General features: G+C 46.2%; 1 protein-coding gene across 4 annotated transcripts in view; it reads right to left on the minus strand.

Annotated features, from left to right (window-relative positions):
- FGF13 (fibroblast growth factor 13) overlaps positions 1-19,201 on the minus strand; it is a gene marked incomplete at its 5' end in the record, with an annotated part of 248,089 nt that overhangs the window by 58,999 nt on the left and 169,889 nt on the right. For 3 of the 4 annotated variants that reach the window (XM_084269244.1, XM_084269247.1, XM_084269245.1), the window contains one exon: positions 3,414-3,524. In XM_084269244.1, the coding sequence (XP_084125370.1) occupies positions 3,414-3,524 (111 nt within the window). Of the gene's footprint in view, positions 1-3,413; positions 3,525-5,520; positions 5,708-19,201 lie in introns of those variants that run through there. The other variant, XM_084269246.1, reaches the window with a different exon arrangement.

Consider the following 19,201-nt stretch of genomic DNA (forward strand, 5'->3'; position numbering starts at 1 on the left):
TGGCACTGTACCAAAAAAGGGGGACCATTCCCTTTAGCTCCGACCACCCCTGCACAGCAGCAAGTCCAAGTCCAGCCTCTGTAAGAGTCAGAGGGCTGTCTGTGAGCAGCAAACACTGATGTGTCCAACAGCAGAGCTGTGCAGCCCCTTCCCTGCAAGTCCCCCCAGTGCCACAGACAATGGGTTTGAGGTGCTATCACATTCCTAGCAGTTGATCCTCACTTGGGCAGATATGGCAGAAAGGGTGGACAAAAAAGAGCCCCAGGAAAAACACTAGTTACTACTACCATCAGTTTGTGTTAGCAGAAGAAAATGCAAAGTTATTTGTATCATAGCCTTCCCCTATTGCATTTACACTGTGTAAAAGAAGGACATAATATCCATGGCAATTAAAAACCTGGTGATGTCTAAGGGATAAATGATCTTCACTACGGCTCTTATGCCGTACAAGCTGATAGAGAACTAGAGCTGCAAAATAAGAGGCAGCAGGCCACAGCTGCATGGATGAACGTCTACATGACTGTGAGGTCCATGCCATCCATGGCTTGGCCACCAAGACCTTTGTGTGCTTTCTGCAGGATATTATTTTCTATATTTCCTTATCTCATCAGTCCTCAAATCTTTTTGTCTTGCCAAAACTGGGGAATAATTTCTGCCTTGATTTAAACCCTTGTCCTATTTAACACATTTAATGAGGCAGAATCTGTTTTGCAGCCAGGAAAAACTTTCCATGATGCACTTTTCAAATAACATGGGCTTTTTGGCTAAAACAGAGGTCTGGTGAGTGCTATGGCTCCTCAAATCTGCGCTCAACTTTGTGCCTAAATTGTGCCTCAAAATCTCAGCTTTCTTTTAAACTGCCTGCAATTATGGATGCCACTTTGTTTTTCTAAACCCTGCATGCAGCAGTGGGTCTGCAGAGCTGGAAATAATTGCTCCCAAGTCAGGAGCCAAAGGGGATCTTCAGGTAAACTTCCCACCCAGCTCTAGGCAGCAAACGATGGAGAAGGTGAACTCCTGGCCCCAGGCTGCTGTCAGGAGCACCGAGCAGCAGCTGACTATCGGGGACTGCAAGCTCTCTCCATCCCTCCTGTAAACAGGGAAGAGAAATTCTGAAGTTTCAACAAGGCTGACTGATGCTGGGTGTGGAGACCAGATGTACTAGGGCTACGGTTTGCTCTGACAGAAATGTGGTTTCAGAGTCCTAGCACTATGCACCCACTTTGCTGGCCACGGCTGAGTTGGAGGGTGTTCTCCTTATTGATAAGGGGAGTTGTTATTGATGGACTGAATACAAAGCAACTGGTCTCAGACCAAATGTCAGGGAAGGTGGCAAAAGGGAACAGCTGTGATATCCCTCGGGTGCAAAGGACTGGAGAACGGACTGGAGAAGGGGGCCCCCAACATCTGGAGGGGGCTGCAAGCCCTGTGGGCTTTCCCCAGTGCACGAGTATGGGCTAAATGAGAGATGCCTCTGCAGACATTGGAAGAAAGGATTTTAGAGGGCCTGACCCACTTAATATTCATGTCAGCAAGGCTTTTGGAGAAGCCCGTTATATGGACTCGGATCTCCAGCACACATCAGTCTGCCTCACTAGTTTCATTAAAAATAATGGCAATTAAAATAAATTCAGGACTGTAGGACATTCAGGTCTATACACTTCCCTTACAAAAAGGGCAATATATGTGATTTTTCATTATAAACCCGTCCTCTGCTCTGAACACTTTGACACTGCAGCCCAGCTGCAACCATTTCTGGGATACCATTGCTGATACTCAGCATTTTGGAAGGCTGGTGTGCAGCAAAGCAAGGAGGCTTTATGGTTTGTTCTGTAATCTATCAGGTTATGGTAAATTTAAGGACACAGTGAAAACAAAGATATCTTGGAAACAGACACATTTCTATTTCCATAAATTTTATCTTGCTTCAAATCTCGGGATCCTCATTAGAGGGATTCCAAGTAAAGTATTTGAATGAAACAATAATAATAATAAAAAAGATGCAATTTCAGATATTTCCTCTGTCACATTAAAAGTTTATACAAATACCATGATTTGATGGAAAAAGTAAGGTTTGGCTAATTCTTTTCTTAAGTATAGTTAACAGAATTACCCTGGAATCCTGAACAATCTGTATTGACTTTTTAAATCATAAATAATTAGATCCTTCCCATGAAAGAAAAGCAGCATTTAAGGTCCATAAGGATCATTTTAGAGTAGCTTTTGTGGCTAAGGAGAACTCAGTAAGATGCCAGTAGCTGCTCAGCACTGCGCTGATGTCGTTTCCATGCCACCTTCTTCACGGGTGAGGATAGGACCCAGCACCAGACCTCAGGTGTCCCTACAGACCCCACGCTTGTGCCCTGCCCTAAGGCCAGCACCTTCAGTGCCTGCAGAGACAACCTCCACCAGCAGCGTAAATAACTCCTCCTTGTCACCCAGGAGTTAATATGGGGATGAACAGGATTAAAGAGGGCACAGGAAAAGCTTGGGAGCAAGTGATCAGACAACTAAGATGGGATACGTCCTACTGTGCCTAGTGCTTATTCTGCCATATTCAAGTGCCCTGTAAAATTAAATGATGCTTCACCTGCAAATGCTTTTCCTATGAAAAGGGTGGCACTTAAATCAGTGGGTTTTAATAATTTAAAAGGAAGTTCTGCCTGTTGATTTTCTGGTTTGTTGTCTACATGGCCTGAAATACCTTCTCAAACTCCCTGCTCTGCCTAACTCCTTTCAGAGCAGAAAAACACATTAGGCTAAACAGTGTAACTATGTGAAACACTGAAATATTTTCTTTACACCCACCAAACCTATGCTCTAGTCATCTTTCCCCATTTTCTATTCTTTTTCAAAGTTTAAAAAAACCCCAAAATTAATTTAAAAAAAAAATCCAAAGCTTTTTCCATGGAAAAGCTGAGGGAAAACTGCTTGAAAGCTGAGTTTAGAAGGGGTAAAAAAAATAATAGGGAAATGTGAACTTTAAAACGATGATGAACTCTCATTGTGTGAGATAACATGGCTCTGTTTGAATGAGCCCCTGTTTAAGAGCGCAGATAGCGTTATTCTATTTCAGGCACTCTGAGTAGGCGAGCAAATTTTCCCTGTCGAGAAAAAAAAAACCCTAATAAAATCCAAAGGACAGCAATGAACTTCTCTAGATTACCATGGAGATAACATTTGCTTTGTTTGTCATATGTGTCATCATTACCTCCTCTAGTTCATTATTTTTATAAGTGATTTTTGTATTTGCATTTCTCTCAGACCCAGGAAATCTGAAAGACTTCTGTGCTGTGAGCAGAGTGTTAGTGCTGCTTCCACTCAGTCATCCCAGGACAATGATTTTGAACGGACCTACATGGGAAGAACAAGACACCACAATACACAAACACACCATTTATTCTGTCACTTACTATAACTACTGTCCTCCTCTTTTGTTCCATCAATTGTTCCATCTGCTTGCAACTGCAAGTGGTATCCTTGCCTGCTGTATAGCTTTGTTACTATACCTTTAAGCTGAGGCTCTGTAAAAAAACAATAGTGAGATTAATGTGGGAAATCCTGATGTGCTGTTCCAAGTGAGCAGGATGTTAAAAACAAATCTCCAGGTTTCTTCTCAAGGCTGAGATATGAAAAAAGGACCCAAGACAAAAGCAGGGCAACCAGCGTTGCAACACTTTTCATTTAGGTTGAGATCAAATTCACGTCTCTGAAATCAATTACCCAAATGATTAAATGCCACTCTCCGCTGCAACGTGGGTAGCACAGCAAAATCTGCTTCCAGCGAATACAAATTCCAACAGTGTGCTGCTTGGCCTCAGGAGCTCAGCCCTATCTCATTTAAGATTAGAAATGAGCTGGCAAAGAGTGCATTCCGCCTTTTAAAAAGGTGTGAGTTCTTAAACGGAGAGGAAAAAGAGGACTTACTATGACAGCGCTAATAAGAGCCACAGTGACAGTTGAGAGCCTAAATATATAGCAGCAAACGTTTAGCACAGGAACTGCTGCAGCACTAATAAACAAACCCCCATTCCACGCTGCTCCGAAGAGTGCAGAGCCTCCAAAGTGATAAACTACTCAATGAACATATGGAAAATGGAGGGGGGGAAACCCTGAAACCCAGCAATGTGTGGAACTGCAAAATAAATATTACCATAAGGGTTGAGGTAATTACCTCATCAGCTAGAAGAAGAAAGATCAAAACAAGGCATAGTTTGGATAGGTTTCTTTTTTCCCCCGGAACCATCCTCAGATTCGCAGTTAGAAAGCGTGATTATCTCATATGGTTTCAGATCATTCTAGACCAGAAAGTAACAGCAACAGGATCTGCTGTCAAGCTTGTCATTTAGGACATCTAGGTAATTGCAAAAAAGGTCTACTTCCACTGAATCCCAATGACATCTGCATTGTAGTCATTTCACACAATTGTGCTCGCCAGGAGGTGATGCATCTCCGCAGCTCTCTCCACAACAACTAACTCAATCCAGAGAAAAACAGACTGCGAAGATACACTGTGTCATTTCCAGCAGCCAATGTCTGGACAAGACTCCTTGTGTTTGTAACCAAAGATGTTGGGGAGCTCTGCTACTGTACTTGGTTTTGATACGAGCTGAAGGCAAAAGCTGACAACAGTTTGCAGAAGTACATTACTTCCTATTAGCAACCTTTAATAAGGCTATTGACAGATGCACAGTTCTTATCGACCAACTTTTCTGACAAGAAATTAATCCACCCCCCACTTAGGCTTTTTTTTACTCATAACACATCCCAAAGCTGTTGGGGAATTGCGAGTGAGACAGCTCTCCCATGGCTGCTGAGAAAGGCAGACAGGTTAAGTGGCTAGCGGCATCAATGTTTCAGCATGGCAAAGCGATAGCAACATTTCCAGAGGGTTTTTGCTCCTCCCATGTACAAAAACCTGCTCAGATCAGGGACTGAGTCTTCATGCCTGATCTTTTGCACCTCTGACACGGAGAACATTGTGTCTGCAGGACAGCTGCATGTATGAGATTCCTAGAAAGGAGCAGGGCGCCAAAGCGAAACTCTGAAAGGTGCCAGTGAAAGCAAAAAGCCTCATCTGCAATCAGCAAATAAAGTGTGGCACAGGCATTCTGTGAAGCAGGAGGATAAAAACAGATCTCTCGACTGCTGAGTTATTTATCGTACAACTGAAGAAGGTGCATGCGTGGGAACTTCCCCTGCAAACATCTCCCCTACAAATAAATCACGTGTGTGTGTGTATATGTGTAAGATGAGCTACTGAATTACCAGTACCCGGGTGCACACGGGTGTGCGAGCGAGGCAGCCGGCAATGGTGTGTGTTACCCAAGGAAACCATATGAAGATGAAAGGGGAAGGGACTGGCACGGGGTACCCGTGTCTCTAAGATCTTATAAGCCAGGAAGGGCAACACCTGCACGTTCATTTTGCCAGCCCTAAGACATCCATCCCCCTCTCACCACATCCCAGCTTGCATTAAATTAAACAAACCAACCCCCCAAAGACATAATCCTTGCCAACCTGGTCGCCGCCTTCGCCTTTTCTTGGAGCCAAAGAGTTTGACCCTGGAAAACACATTCAACTTGTTCTTGTCGCAGCTTCCCTTGCTCTTGCTGGGGCTGTTGACACACTTACAGGCATTGGACTTCTCCCGCTCCCTGGCTTGTCTCTTCTGACGGATCAGGGAGCTGGCGATGGCTGCAGCCATGGCCGCCACCGCCCCGGCACCACCGGCGGGTCAGGCACGTGGGGTTTGCTTGCTGGCCGCAGGCACCGCAGCCAGCATGCTGCTCGGCCCGTCCCCACTGCCAGGGACGCTGCCGGGCGCCTTGGCAATGGGCACCCACCACCAATCGTCTCGGGAGCCCAGGAGACACCGGCGGGACACTCACACCAGAGCACTGGGACGGGATGCAACAGTTTAGCTCGAGCGTTTTGTGGGCTGAGATCTTCCCCTTTGATTTTCTGGTGCTTTTTTTAATTCCTCCCAACTTCTGGCAGGGGAAAGTTTGCAGGCAGAGGCGAGCGCTTCTACGGAGATGGAGCAGGTATCACTTGCAAGACATCCCTCCGAGCTTCTCCAGACGCACTATTCGCATGCAGACATGACACATCCACTTGGTGCAAGATCATCGCATCTCTCCTAGCCCCGATTTCTCCAGTTAACTTTTCTCCCCACCCGTCCCCTCCCCATTCAAACCCCAGCAAACACCTGTTAGACTCCAGCAGGGGCTGTCCCGTTGCAGGGGGTTTCTAGATCCTTTTTCCTCTTCTCCCTTAAGAAGGGATGGAAGCGAGCGGCGATGGAGACGCTGGGAGGAGATGCCTGACGCCTGGAGCCTGGGCTGCCTGCTCCCGACAGCCTCGGGAAGCCTCTTCCCCACCCCGCCTCCGCTCCTTACAGGTGCGGCTGCCGGCGCAGCCTCCCCTCCGGCGGTCGCACTGCAACACCTGTCAGCCGGCGGTGAGCAGCAGCCCGGCCCGCCCCGGCAGCTCAGCCTGCAGCCGCAGCACTCCCCAGGCAGCGGATACGGCACTCGCACACACCCCACGAGCTGTGCGCTGGCTACAGGAATGAGGCGACGCAGCGAGCCCCTTATCACCACCCACCCTCCCTTCTTCTTCTTCCTCCTCCTCTTCCTCCTCCTCCTCTCCCAGCGAGCGGGAGATCTGCCCGGTGGCTTTTTGTGCAGAGCGTTGCGGAACGCCCCCCCACCCACCCGCCCTCCTTTCCTCTCCCTTCCCCCTTCCCGGGTGCAGGCAGGGGCTCAGGGTGGGCAGCGGGAGCTGATGTACCCCAGCTGCCCACCCTCGCCGGCCGGCCGGGCTGTGGGTACCTGCCTTCCACAGAGCCGCCTCCTGGGGAGGCGCAGACACCCAAACAAACGTGACCGCGATGAGCAAATAGCTGGCGCCAGGTTTTCGGCAGCGGAGTGAAGACACCTGGCCGGCGGCAGGAAAGTGCTTCGGGGGGGCAGGCGGGGCAGCTCCAGCCTCAGCTCTCCCCTGCCTTTCCCTCATCCTCACAGGAGGGGTCCCTCTCTGCATCCCAGATTTACTATGGGCTTTTTGCCCTCTTCTGCCTTCCCTCCTGCCTCATTCACCCCCCCCTCCGCGCTCTCAGCTCCGGTTCTTTAGCAGAGACTAGCAAATCCTCAGAGAGAGCAATTTCCTTGCCATCGCCATGTTCTCCCTCTTCCCTTTGTGTCGTGTCCCCCCTCCCCACGAAGCCCCTGTGTCCCCCGAGGCCAGGACCTCACGCCAGAGGGGTTTGCTCACCCCGGGCTCGGTGGGGGCCAGGCTGCGGGGTACCCTGGCAGGAACAGGCGGTGATGCCGGCAGCAGAGCCCGGGGTCAGCCCGGCACCGCGCTGCGGTTAATGCCCTGCGCAGCGGACGCGAACCCCGCACACGCTTCCGTGCCCCCCGGGCGTAGGAAGCAAGGAGGTCCTGGGGGTCCCATTGCAACCCACACTTCGCTCTCGAGCCCGCTCTCAACAGCTGGAGCCTAAACTAAAGCCCGTTCAGACTAGGAACAAAACAGATTTGCAACCCTGAAGGCGAACATCTATTGACAGAATTTCTCCCCGAGGCAGAGGGGATGCGCAGTCACTTCCAGGCGCTGAGGCAGGGTGGGATGTCCCAAAGGCGGGAGGGGGGCGGCTGTGGGCTGGTTCCTTGCAGGAGCTGAGCTCAGCGAGGACCGCGGTGACAGTGGGCTTCAGCCAGCCGAGCTCGGAGCTGCATCCTGCGTGCCCCAGGCCAGCGCCGGGGCTCCCGAGGGGCTATCGAGACAGAACCGATGCGGGTGGGTTGGCGCGACACTACCAGATTTCTGAGGCACTTTCACACTCAGCCAGGCTCCTCAGGGCAGCTGCCCCGCAGCCTCCTCCCCCGCACACCCTCGGCAAAGCCACGCGTTCCTCCTCTCCCTCCCCCGGGGCTGCACACTGTGGTCCTGGGCAAGGACAACAGAAACCGTGCCGCCAGGTATCTCCACTTCAAAGAGCCCTGCCCAAAAGCAGTTCACTGTACCTCAGCAAAGCCCTTCCCTGGACTAGAAACAGGTCATAACAGGTCCAAATCTGCCTCCTCCAACTGGGAACTCCTGCCCAATAGAACATGTTGCATGCCCAAGCCTTAATAATACAACTGCCCACAATGCACGAGTTTTAAGGTGATGTCAGAGTGAAAAGTACAACACATGCCATCACAGCCTGAGACCTCAACAGCTGACATGGTATGTTGAATTTGTCAGCCCTCATATCCATCCACAACACCTCTTTTCTGTAGAAAAGTATACATATACTTTATATATATAGTATATATATATATATAGTATATATAGGTGTATACACACACTCCCTCACTGTTGTTTATGAGGCACTTTATGGCATCCACATATTCACATTAAATAAATATGCCTATTTTTTAATTTGGGTTAAACAGTAGGGTAAATATAACTGTAATTCACAAGTCCCACCACTACCCTCATCTGCCAGTCCACATAAGACATGTGAAATCCAACCCAAGAGACAGCCAGTTGGATATTATTAGTAATAACTCATCCTACTCAACTCACCGGTAACGTACTATGCATCCTGCCATCATTCCACTCCCAATACAGTCACAAGTGAGACTTGTTTTTCTCGAGACTCACCCGTTACTTCATAAATATTCCCAGTTTGGAAAGCAGCTTTTGATCTTCAGATCAAAGTGAAGCTGCCTCATTGTGATCTGTCCTATAGGTCAGATGACATTTTATTTTCACAATGACTAACCAGAACTTAGAATTTGGCTAACCTTGAAAATCCTGGGGAAAAGCACTGTATAAAAGCAGTATTTAGGATATCTTTCTGCCAGCATTCCAGCTTGCATGCTTAAAATCCATAAAGAAAATTCATTTGCACAAATGTTCCTTGACAGATAACTAAAGAGAGGAATAAAAATAGCATATATGCATAATCAGATTTAAGTTTCAAAAAACAGTCCTCCAGTTTTTGGTCTTTTTTTTTCCCACCATCAACCTCTCCATCTATCGGCACTCCTACAAATATGTCTTCATTTACTATAAATGGCACATGAAAATGAAGATCTTTTTGGGAAAATGCCTTTGGACCAGTCCTTGGACTACTTCAGTGTTACAGACATAAAAATCTCAAGGAACAGCTTTATTTTCTTTGAACAGGAAGAGCTGTTCACTCCCCACCATGCTAAAAAGGTAAAATAAAATAAAATTACATTCCAAGCGACTTTTTGAATGTAGAAGACAACCAGACATTCACTGAGCAGATGTCCTCTTTCCTTGCATGTGATTAGTGTAGCGCGGTACACTTAAAGCTAAAGAGTAAATTGCCAGCCCCATTTCAATCAAGAATTAAGCATCTCTTAAGAAATCAGCATGGGACAGTCCTGTATGCAGTTAGTGTCGGAGACAGGGGCCTTGAGCTGTCTGGAGTTGGGATCTGACCCAACAGCAGCTCCGCTGTTCTGAAGCAAGCAAACATCTCAACCTCTTTTGATGTAATTTTTTCCTCCCAGTTTATGCTGATGATTATTTCCATGATTCTGATCATTAAAATGTACTTGACCCTCCTGAAGTTGCCTGGATCAGGCAAAAGTGAAGCCTGCAAGTTGGTGGCACAACCCCTCAAACCAGGACCAGCTCTTCAACTAACACAGGACGTGGTTTACAACCAACACAAAGCGTGCTGCCCTCGCTGCCTGGCTCCTGCAAGAAAAGCCATCAACCCCCATCACTGTCCCAGTCTGTAGGGGAGCACCAGAGGAAAGTGCAAAACTTCTGGGGTTTGCTCCACCCTCCTTGAACCATTTGTACCATGGCAGCTCTCAGACCACTGGAGTTTTTCCATGTGTTCGAATCTCTCCTGAGCTCAAAATATTTATAGTAGGTCCTATATAAACAGGGAGATGCTGGGCAAAACAAACGCTGCATGAAAATCAAGACTAGAAAAATCACAAGGCAGCTCCAGACCTCACTCAGCCCAGCATAAACCAGACCACCCAAGACTGAAGCTAACGTGGTGTGACAACAAAATTTCAGCCTGGCATGGGATGCCAGGAATCCCTCCCGAGGTTCTGTTGTTCTTGCTGGGGTACCATGCTACTGCTGCTACAAACCAAGCAAAATAAAAAAAGCACCAGGAGTCAAATCTATGGACTATTCACACTGCCTGCACTCCTCAAAGTAGAGAATTATTTTCTGAAAAGCGCCACCAGAATCACTTCTCCCTCTTTTCAGGTTGAGATAAACAAGGCTTCCTCCAGTCGGGTATGACACAGCAGCACTGAGGCCCCCAGTGATTTTTTTCCTCATCTAAGTAAACAGAATTACTATTCACCAGGAAGCAGAGCTGCTCAGACCCGAGCCCAGCATCACTTAGCTCCTCCGTGAAACATCCCGTGGAAATGACTCAGCCTTTCCTCTGCAGCCAGCTCGGTGGCTGGACACAGGCGCTGCAGAACGGCGGGTGCCTGGGTGCTCTCTGCTTGGGGGGGTGAGCACGGTTTGCCAGCCAGTTTGCTACCCCTGAGAGCCTAGCTTTACCCCAGCCACGAGCCACGTTAAGACTCAGAGGGTTATTTCGGAATGCAGGATGGAAACAGGTATTAGTAGAAGAGCTGGGACTTCAGGCAGCTCCAGACCAAGCGCTCAAATTCGAGGGCATTTCATTCCACAGACCAACTGGGCTACCTTAAAATTAACCTTAATAATAAAGATCAGCTTCAACAGCCCCCTGCAGACTCTCATATGACCTGTATTACTCTAAGCAGAAGTATTTTTATGTCAAGAACATTTGTAAATAGTGACATGGATGTTCCTCAGTGTGTCCATGCCACAGTTCTTTGTGGAAGGGCCTTTTACAGCCCTGCTTAGTAACAGGGAAAAAAAAATCAAGATAAATTCCTGTGACACCCATGTAGATATGCCACCTGGGCCAGCTTTATCTAAGAGCTCAGCCACTGTTCGAGGGATGAGGCAGCTGGTTGATTTTTGTCTTCTCAGAGTACAGAGCCACGACAGAACATCATCAGAAGAGACCCCATTACAACTGGCACACAGGACTGGATGTACCAAAACTGGCCCCCACCCAGCACAGAAACACATCCCTGTCTTCAACGTGTGAGTCATCTCACTGAGACTACTAAAGATATTTAAAAAGTAATTATGTGCCTGATGCGTTACACAAAGCTCTCACATTCCAATCCTGTTCTCTTGTGAGAGCTGCACAAGTTCTCCAGGACAAGGTTCATTGGCTGACAAGAATTTTGGGCGTCTCCTTCATGACCAACATGCCCTGCTAAATGATCAGGGTGGTCAGGAGACCTCACCTCAAGAACACCAGTCTCTCAGAGGAAATACTAATGAGAGAAATCCCAGTTCCACACCCCTTCCCAGCTGTGTATTCCGAATCCTTCGCTGCACTGTCTCAGCCAAAGCCGTGTTTGATCTGACCTGGTGGTGCAGGCGTTTTTGGAAAAGGAGGGCATTGTTTGAAGGTAGAAAAATGGAAATATTTTTGCCTTGGCTAATCCATATTCAGCCATCCCAAAATGTCAACCACAAAAGATCGTCTATCCATTGCATAAAAGATCAGTGCCAATCAGCTGGGAAAGGTCACAGAACAAACAGAAGGGATCAGCTCCCACAGCTCTGCGGGCTCCCAAATTGGGAACATGTTATTCCAGTGTCTCAGGGGGGCCAACCTGAGCCAGGAACTGGCAGCAGTGACCGACCGACTTCTCTCTGCCCACCACAAAGCCACAGCGAAAAATACTCCCCCATCAGTATGCACAGAAGTATCTGTTCATTCACCTCTCAGCACGATGACTCTCAGAAACATCAATGTAAATGACAGCCTATCATCCCTGAAATATTTACATCTCAGCATGGGACACAGGAGAAGTGTAGGCTATATGCCACTGTCAAACTTAACATAAGGCCACTTTACACATGACAAAGCACTGTAAATAGTCCTTCACAGATCCAAAGCAAGTTGCCTAGAGATTGTCACATTACTCAAATGGGTCTTTTTCCACCTCTTCATAGATCTGATGGTTCATCCTTTGTCAAGTGCTTGACAGAAAAAAGACTCACTGGGTCTCCAGTGGGTTGGAGCCTCTGAGATTTCTCCTCTGCCCACCTGCACCCAAGCAGCTTCTCACAGCCATGGTGGTCAGAAGGTAACTTCTGTCCCACTGCTCGACTTCGCAGCAAAGCAGAGCCCAATTCTCTGCAGTCACGTAACAGATGCCAAGCTTGCTGTGTCCTGTTGCTGTCCTAGCAGGATAAGACCCTTCTGTTTTCCAACAATGAGACCAAATTACCTGGGCTGGGACCAGAACCACCTGGAAATGGTTTCCTAGGACTTCTACCTGACTGCTAGGATCATGGCACCAAGTTCACACAGACAAATGAGAACGTGAACAGAGCTGGTCACAAATGGAGGGGTCTTGGAGCAAAAAGTGCCACGTCTTGGATGGAGACAGGGCTCTCCAGAAGCTGGCATTAGACCCTGCACTGGTTGGATGCTTCTGCGAGTGAGACCTTGCTACACTCACTGTCATGGAACTGGAATCAGTTTACCTGAGGAAAAATGCTGATCTCAGTTTCAGTAAGCAGAAGGAAGGTATATCCTTAAGGATTAGGAAGAGGGCTATGAGCCACAACTTCTGTATTCTGTCTCAGCTCATCATTTAATAAACAATGATATTAACAGTGATGGAACAAGACACATCTGACCAAAGTTCAATGATGTAATAATTAGGTTTACCTAAGCTCCTCCTACCAAATATCTGGCCTGTACAACCAAAAAAGAGAGAAAGGCACTTCCAGATGGCAACTCACTCCCATCCAAAAAAGCACTATTATTTTCACAGCTGCAGGAAGGAAAACACTACCTCTGCCTTATTGAACTATCGTTGTGGGGTGATTCAGACTGTAACCTACCTAATGCCTCCTTATAATAAATAATATTTACCACCATTAAAACTAAGTAATTACTTAATGAAGGTCCACGCAGCTCAGCATCTTGCAGTGCTCAGTAATACATGTGAATATAAACCCAGCCCGAGTAATTGCACAGTCGCACTTCCCACACACACAAACCTTCCAGCAATTGGCCTCATGGCAACTCCAGGCTTAGCAGGAGCTGCTGCTGCTGGCAAGAGCAGAGCAGAGGTGACAGCTATAAATTACACAGGGATTTTGAGGTGAAAAATACAACGTATCATGAGTTAAAAGAGGGGAATTTGTTAGCCCAAGTCAGATGCTCTTTTGGTTTTTCTGGCAAGCACCACTCACAAGTAACACTGGCTAGCACAACAGGAGCGAGAACCACAAGCTGGTGTGTGCTGTGTTGGATTTAAATAGGTCTGGAGCCTAGAAAAACTGCATATGCAAATTCTACATAAGCAATTTAGAAGGAATTCAGAGAAGTCAATTCAGAGAAGGAGGCTAATAGCAGAACATCTGCTGCTGCTCCCAGTATTCACATTAGGCGGCTGGGTACATTGCTGGGGACTCGGGCCTCACCAGGAAGCACAACAAGGTTTTGTTGCTATGCAGAGAGACAATGCTCAGAAACCAGAGAAACAGATAGGAAGTTGCTCGAGCTGAGCACCGTTACTCCTCACGTAACTACAACAGGGACACGTTGGCTTGTAGAGACTGGGTAACTGTCCAACTTGTAGCTGCGTTTCTAAACAAACCCACCATGAACGCAGTAGTTTAAGCTGCAGCAGTTGATACAGATATAATACCACCATTTTAATCAAATTCCCAGCCCATATGTATGGCCTTTGCAACTCACCAGCCATATTGCTAAATCATGCTGAGCTGAACTCACAGCAGAGAGACACCACAGACAATGATATATCATCAGGATTTCTGTCCTCCCCCTTCCACCCTCTTCTCTTTGGCTTTCGTTCTTATTTCCTATCTATCTTTTCCTGACAGGATCTTCTTTCCTTCTTCCATTAAAAATTACAACGTAGTTCTAATGAGCAGTAGCCACAAAACCCATGAGTACCTCAATGTCCTTATCCTTCAGTTGAGGTCACCTTAATCTTCTCTACAAACAAATAGCCTCAGTGCAGCTTCAGCTACAACTCAGTGTTTCATGGCCTGGGAGCCTTTGCTGGGAAAGGAAGGACAAAGAGCAGAAGGAGATCCTAAAGCACAAAACAGCCTGAAGATTTGCAAGAAGTTATCTTGACAGAGCATTCAATGCTGTCATTAAACCAATTCCACCCAGCCCATTCCATGTAACCATAACGAAGAAAGACCTCCTCGCATTCTCTTGTACCCTATATGGGGCAGTTATGGGAGTTTAAATTGTTTTAATGGCAAAACGGCACCTGTATGTGCAGCTACACAGGTAAAACACCCAGCTGTGCAGAATTCATGGAATTCTGCAGCACTCCTTGGGACCTGCAGGGATTCCCAGGCACCTCCTTTCATATGATTGGAGCAAGAGACACAGCTCCCAGAGGCTGCTGGTATCTGCAGTTCTTCTGGACTCTGGCTGGAACTGGACATCCCAAACCTCTGCAGATATGGGCCCTACATTCATATTATTTTTTCCCCTGCCTTTTGTCTTCCTGACTTGCCAGTGTGAGCAAACCCGAGGTGTTTCATCAATGCTGAGATGCAGAAAAGCCAGGGAATCAGAGCAGAGCTGTCAGAGCTGGGAGAAGCTTCCACCTCCCTCAACCCCCCCCCCCCCCCCTTCTCCCATCCCATCCCATCCCCAGCTATGCCATAACTGCAATCTCTTACTCAGCGACTATGTTTTTAAACCATTATGGCCATACATTTTACGGCACATATTCTGCTGTAGCTTCTTCAGGAGGCTCTCAGCAGAACACAGAATCTCCCGGGCAGGAAGCACGCTGCAGAGCAGCGATCTGTGGACACTCACACACCAAACCCAGCCGGGTTCCAGGCCCTCCAGCCGAAAAAACAGCCGTACGAAATCACTGCTAAAACCAGAAACAAGAGGGACACCTAGAGTCAGCTCTTGTAACCGCCCCAGCAAGGTCAGTCCCTTGCTTTCCCACTGCTGTTTCGGTGACCGGCGAGATCTAATCACAACAAGCGTACGCGGGGCCTCCGGCTGTAATTAGCGGCGGATCTGAAAGCGCGGGGTTCCGGCAAAGCCGGGGACAGCCGCTGAGATCCCGCATTCAACGCTGCGGGTTTATGTTAAACCGGAGCTCGGGTGGGTCTCTCCCACTCGCGGACGGAGCCGCCGCAGGGGAGAGACCCCGGGGCGGCTGAGCCCGGGATGGGGCCGCTGCCCGGGGTGCCGGGCGGCCGCTGTCCGCGGTGCTGAGCAGCCGCTGCCCGCGGTGCTGAGCGGCCGGGCGCACCCTGCGCCCCCCCACCGCCCCGCACACCTTCTGGCTCCGCGGAACGAGTCCTTTACATCAACTTTACGGCCAAACATCAGAGGTCCGCAATCACCCGCCAGCACTGCTTTTGTGTACTGAAGCTGGGCAACGTATTCCCCCCCAAAGCCAACTTACAGCAACACACCCACTCCACCTTCACCACGGCCATGCTAGAAAACCACTTTAGCAAGAGAGCCAGGCATTTAGTGGTTAATAACCTGGATTACCTACTAAATGATTATATTTGGTACATGCATTTTTAACCTGCCAAAACATTGCAGCCTGCTTACTTTGCATCCTACACGTCACTGTACTTAGATTTACTATATTAATTTAAAAGAAGAAAAAAAAAAAAAAAGGATGCTGCGTGCAGTGTCATTAAAGTTGTTGACTAATCACATTATTTTTAATAAAGGATTGTATGTGTCCCACAGGGTTAATATCTAACTCTCACAGTTAATACCTAACTCTCTGTACACACCGCCTGGCAGGTTATTGTCTGATATCGGGGCGTTTTCCTTTGATTTGTTTTTGTCTCCTAGCCATAGGGCGTTGGTTCTTACAGTAACCTGACCATTTCACACAGCAAATGCAGAGAACACAGTTTTTTTCATTATTAAAGAAAAATAAATTAACCATCACAAGCATTTAACCAAAACATTTGCGAGAGAATCGAGAAACGCTGGTGACTCGGTATTAAAAAGGTTTTCAAGTTATTAACACCATAACAGGATTGTCTTCATTTACTGCTGGGTATGGTGCTCTCACCAAAGGCAATTACAACAGAACTTGAATTACTCCCTTCCATTCCCCCGTTACAGCAACCTTTATACCCGACAGAGAAGTATTATCTAAGTATGTGGCATGGGTGTTTAAAAGAGGCCATGAAATCAACCTATGCAACATTTGAAACATATTCAAACAAGACATATTGCCTATTCAGCAGCATATTTAGTACACGCACAGTTCCAACCAGCAGAACAATAACACTTGCCTTTTCCTTCTTAAGAGTTATCAAAGAAAATTCATGAACTCAAAGAATTAACACATTCTTAATATTAATAAATATTAAGCATAAATTGCTTTATATAGTTTATAATCTCTAGAGAAGATTAGTTACCTTGAAATACCTCCTAGTTTTTTCCTGTAAAAAAATTGCTTAAATACATCTTACCTGAATAAGACTTTCTTAACCCCAAAGCCATGCTGCCTTACAAGCTGCTCCTACCCAGACAATTGCAGTCTACATTTGGAGCAGATACACAGGGAGTAGATCAGAGAAAGTTTAAGGCATATTTAAAGTATTCTCTAAGGTACTGGCCAGAAACATCAAGCCCATACTCGCGGTATAGAGAGATCATTAATGGGCATTAGTGACAGACCATTATGACTTTCAGAGATCATTAAAGATTCATAATGTAGCTGTATTGTTCTGGCAACATCTAACCATTTCTTGGACATAAATGTACGTTTCTCCTACATGATTTACTTAAACTTATCATTTTTTGAGTGTCAAATTTTATTTTCTGCCTCCTAGAATTACAAAGAATGCCTGTAACAGGACACCACAGTACATTACGCCAGCCATAGGAGCCTGGTGCTTGGGTTTAGTTGATACCCTTTATTGTGCAGCATTCTGCAATATGAATAGCTCAACAACATTCATGAGGTAGAATACGTACCATACTTTCTTCTTTAAATAAGCTGCATTATTGATGTGCCGCAAACGTTACAAGTATAAAAAGCACTTAGAAGAATTATATTTGCTAACAATTCTGAAATAATTACCTTTGGAAATCCTTAAGCTTTCCCTTTGTGTTTCAGAAAAGCCCCTTGTTTGGTATTTGTGTTTAGTGAGATATTCTAGTTGGGGTCAACTAAACCACCCACTCCTAATGCGGTTTTGATGAGTGAAGAAAATACTGAGATTTGGTCTGGAAGATGTAACGTGCTGCAAACACTGCAGCCTAAAATGTGACTACAGTTATATTTCAGTTGTGTTAATCAAGGGCTGAATTTGAATCTTCTGTTGCTGAACTTGACTGAGACCTTGTTTAACTCACTTTTCTTCAGCACAGCAAGTTAAGCCCATGCTCACGTATTATCTATGTAAAGAGATTTAGGCAATTTAGGAGCAGAGTCAGATTTCAAAGTCAAATGCTGTCTCTAAATGTGATTTGGTCATTGTGGAGCCATATAATTACAAGTAGTAGAGAAGAGCTATTTTAAAAGGCTCTGCCTCTTCACCACGAGTTATTTCGCAGTGGAATGGACCAGCAATGAGCTTATACTAATTTGAGTTTCAGGAGGAAAATCACCAAACTCCAGCTGAGGAGCAATAATTTCTTAATTCCTCTAACACAATCACTTTCAAATGCATGAGATGTGCAAAGGATGAGACTCTTAAAGTCATAGACAAGTAAACATCTTCCAGATGCTGGGCTTTAGGTACTAAAAGGCGATCTAGAAACTGAAGCCACTGAAGCGTTTTACCATGTCTTAGCATTTATATTTTACTGAATATAGACCTGAAAGGTGAAGCATGCCAACTAACTACCAATAAACAATTTTCCTAAAAATTATATTCTACTTTTTACTAATACACATCACTGCTTATTTACATACTTGGAATTCAGAAGTATGCAGAAACAAATCATGCTGTGAATTGCACAACTTTAGAATATTCGCTGTTTATTATGCAACATTTGCTTATAATCAAGCTGTGAATATTGCTCACATCCAAATACAGTGTACTATTAAAAAACATCCCTAATTATTGCTGCCAGAAACAAACAGTACCACACCAAGAAAGCAGCAGTGGGGCAAAAAGCTAAGTTGATTCTGAGACCTATCTGTTTGGAAAATGCACCTTTTTTTTCACAAAAAGCAGCCAAAAACCCTTGTGGAAGAATGTACTCAGGCCCATTTCAAATCGCCTGCTGAGTTCTATTGATTTCAAACAACTGACCTTGAGTCGATAGGTTTTGTGTCACCCATGACAATTATCGACAGGCAGTCAAAAGCCAGCAGTGGCCTTGCTTACCGCCTTGCAATTATAAACAAGGTTAATCTGCTTGTAAATATAGTCCTCTTTCCACAAGCATCAGTGCATTTAGCTACTTTTCCTAAAGCCTACATGGTTTTGTAAAAGCAAAGCCCTAAAGTTTACACGTTTCTCATTAAAATCTCAGTATTCTGTCCTCTTCAGCTGCCTCAAGAATGGTTGAAGCAATGCAGAATCATTCCTATGGCTTTCCAAGGAAATCTGAGTTGCATATAAAGACATAATCTATGTCCAGCTAATCCTTGTTACCATCTGGCTAGTCGTCAGGTATCAATTTGTTTTATTGTTTTTATTAACAAAAGGAAAATACAGCTCGTGTCCAATCTCTGCTTTGCTTTGCTCACTTTGTGGCTGCAATGTGCCCTTAGCATGTGACTAGAACCACCTGTCATAAAGGAACACAGCTCCCTGGAGATCCCTGCATTTAGTCCAGCTATTTCCTTACCTTTGCTGGAGCATCAGTTACCTCTGTGGGGTGTTACTTTTATAAGGCAACTTTACAGTGTGGTGTAGGACGTGCAGCAAAAGGGCTACAAGTAGGAGGTGTAAAAACAAAATAATTCATTTTACCTTTTTTTCCCCCTCATGTACCAATAAACATGAAGCTGCTATTTGTTAGGAGGTACTTGCTGGAGATTGGCATGTTCTAACTAGAGGATGACTGATGAGTAAACAACCAAGTGTAATGAGAAAAAAAGATGGTTTGGAGAGGGCATTCATATTT

The sequence above is a fragment of the Gallinula chloropus genome (genome assembly GCF_964237585.1).
Source record: "Gallinula chloropus genome assembly, chromosome: 11".
Classification (NCBI taxonomy): Eukaryota; Metazoa; Chordata; class Aves; order Gruiformes; family Rallidae; genus Gallinula; species Gallinula chloropus.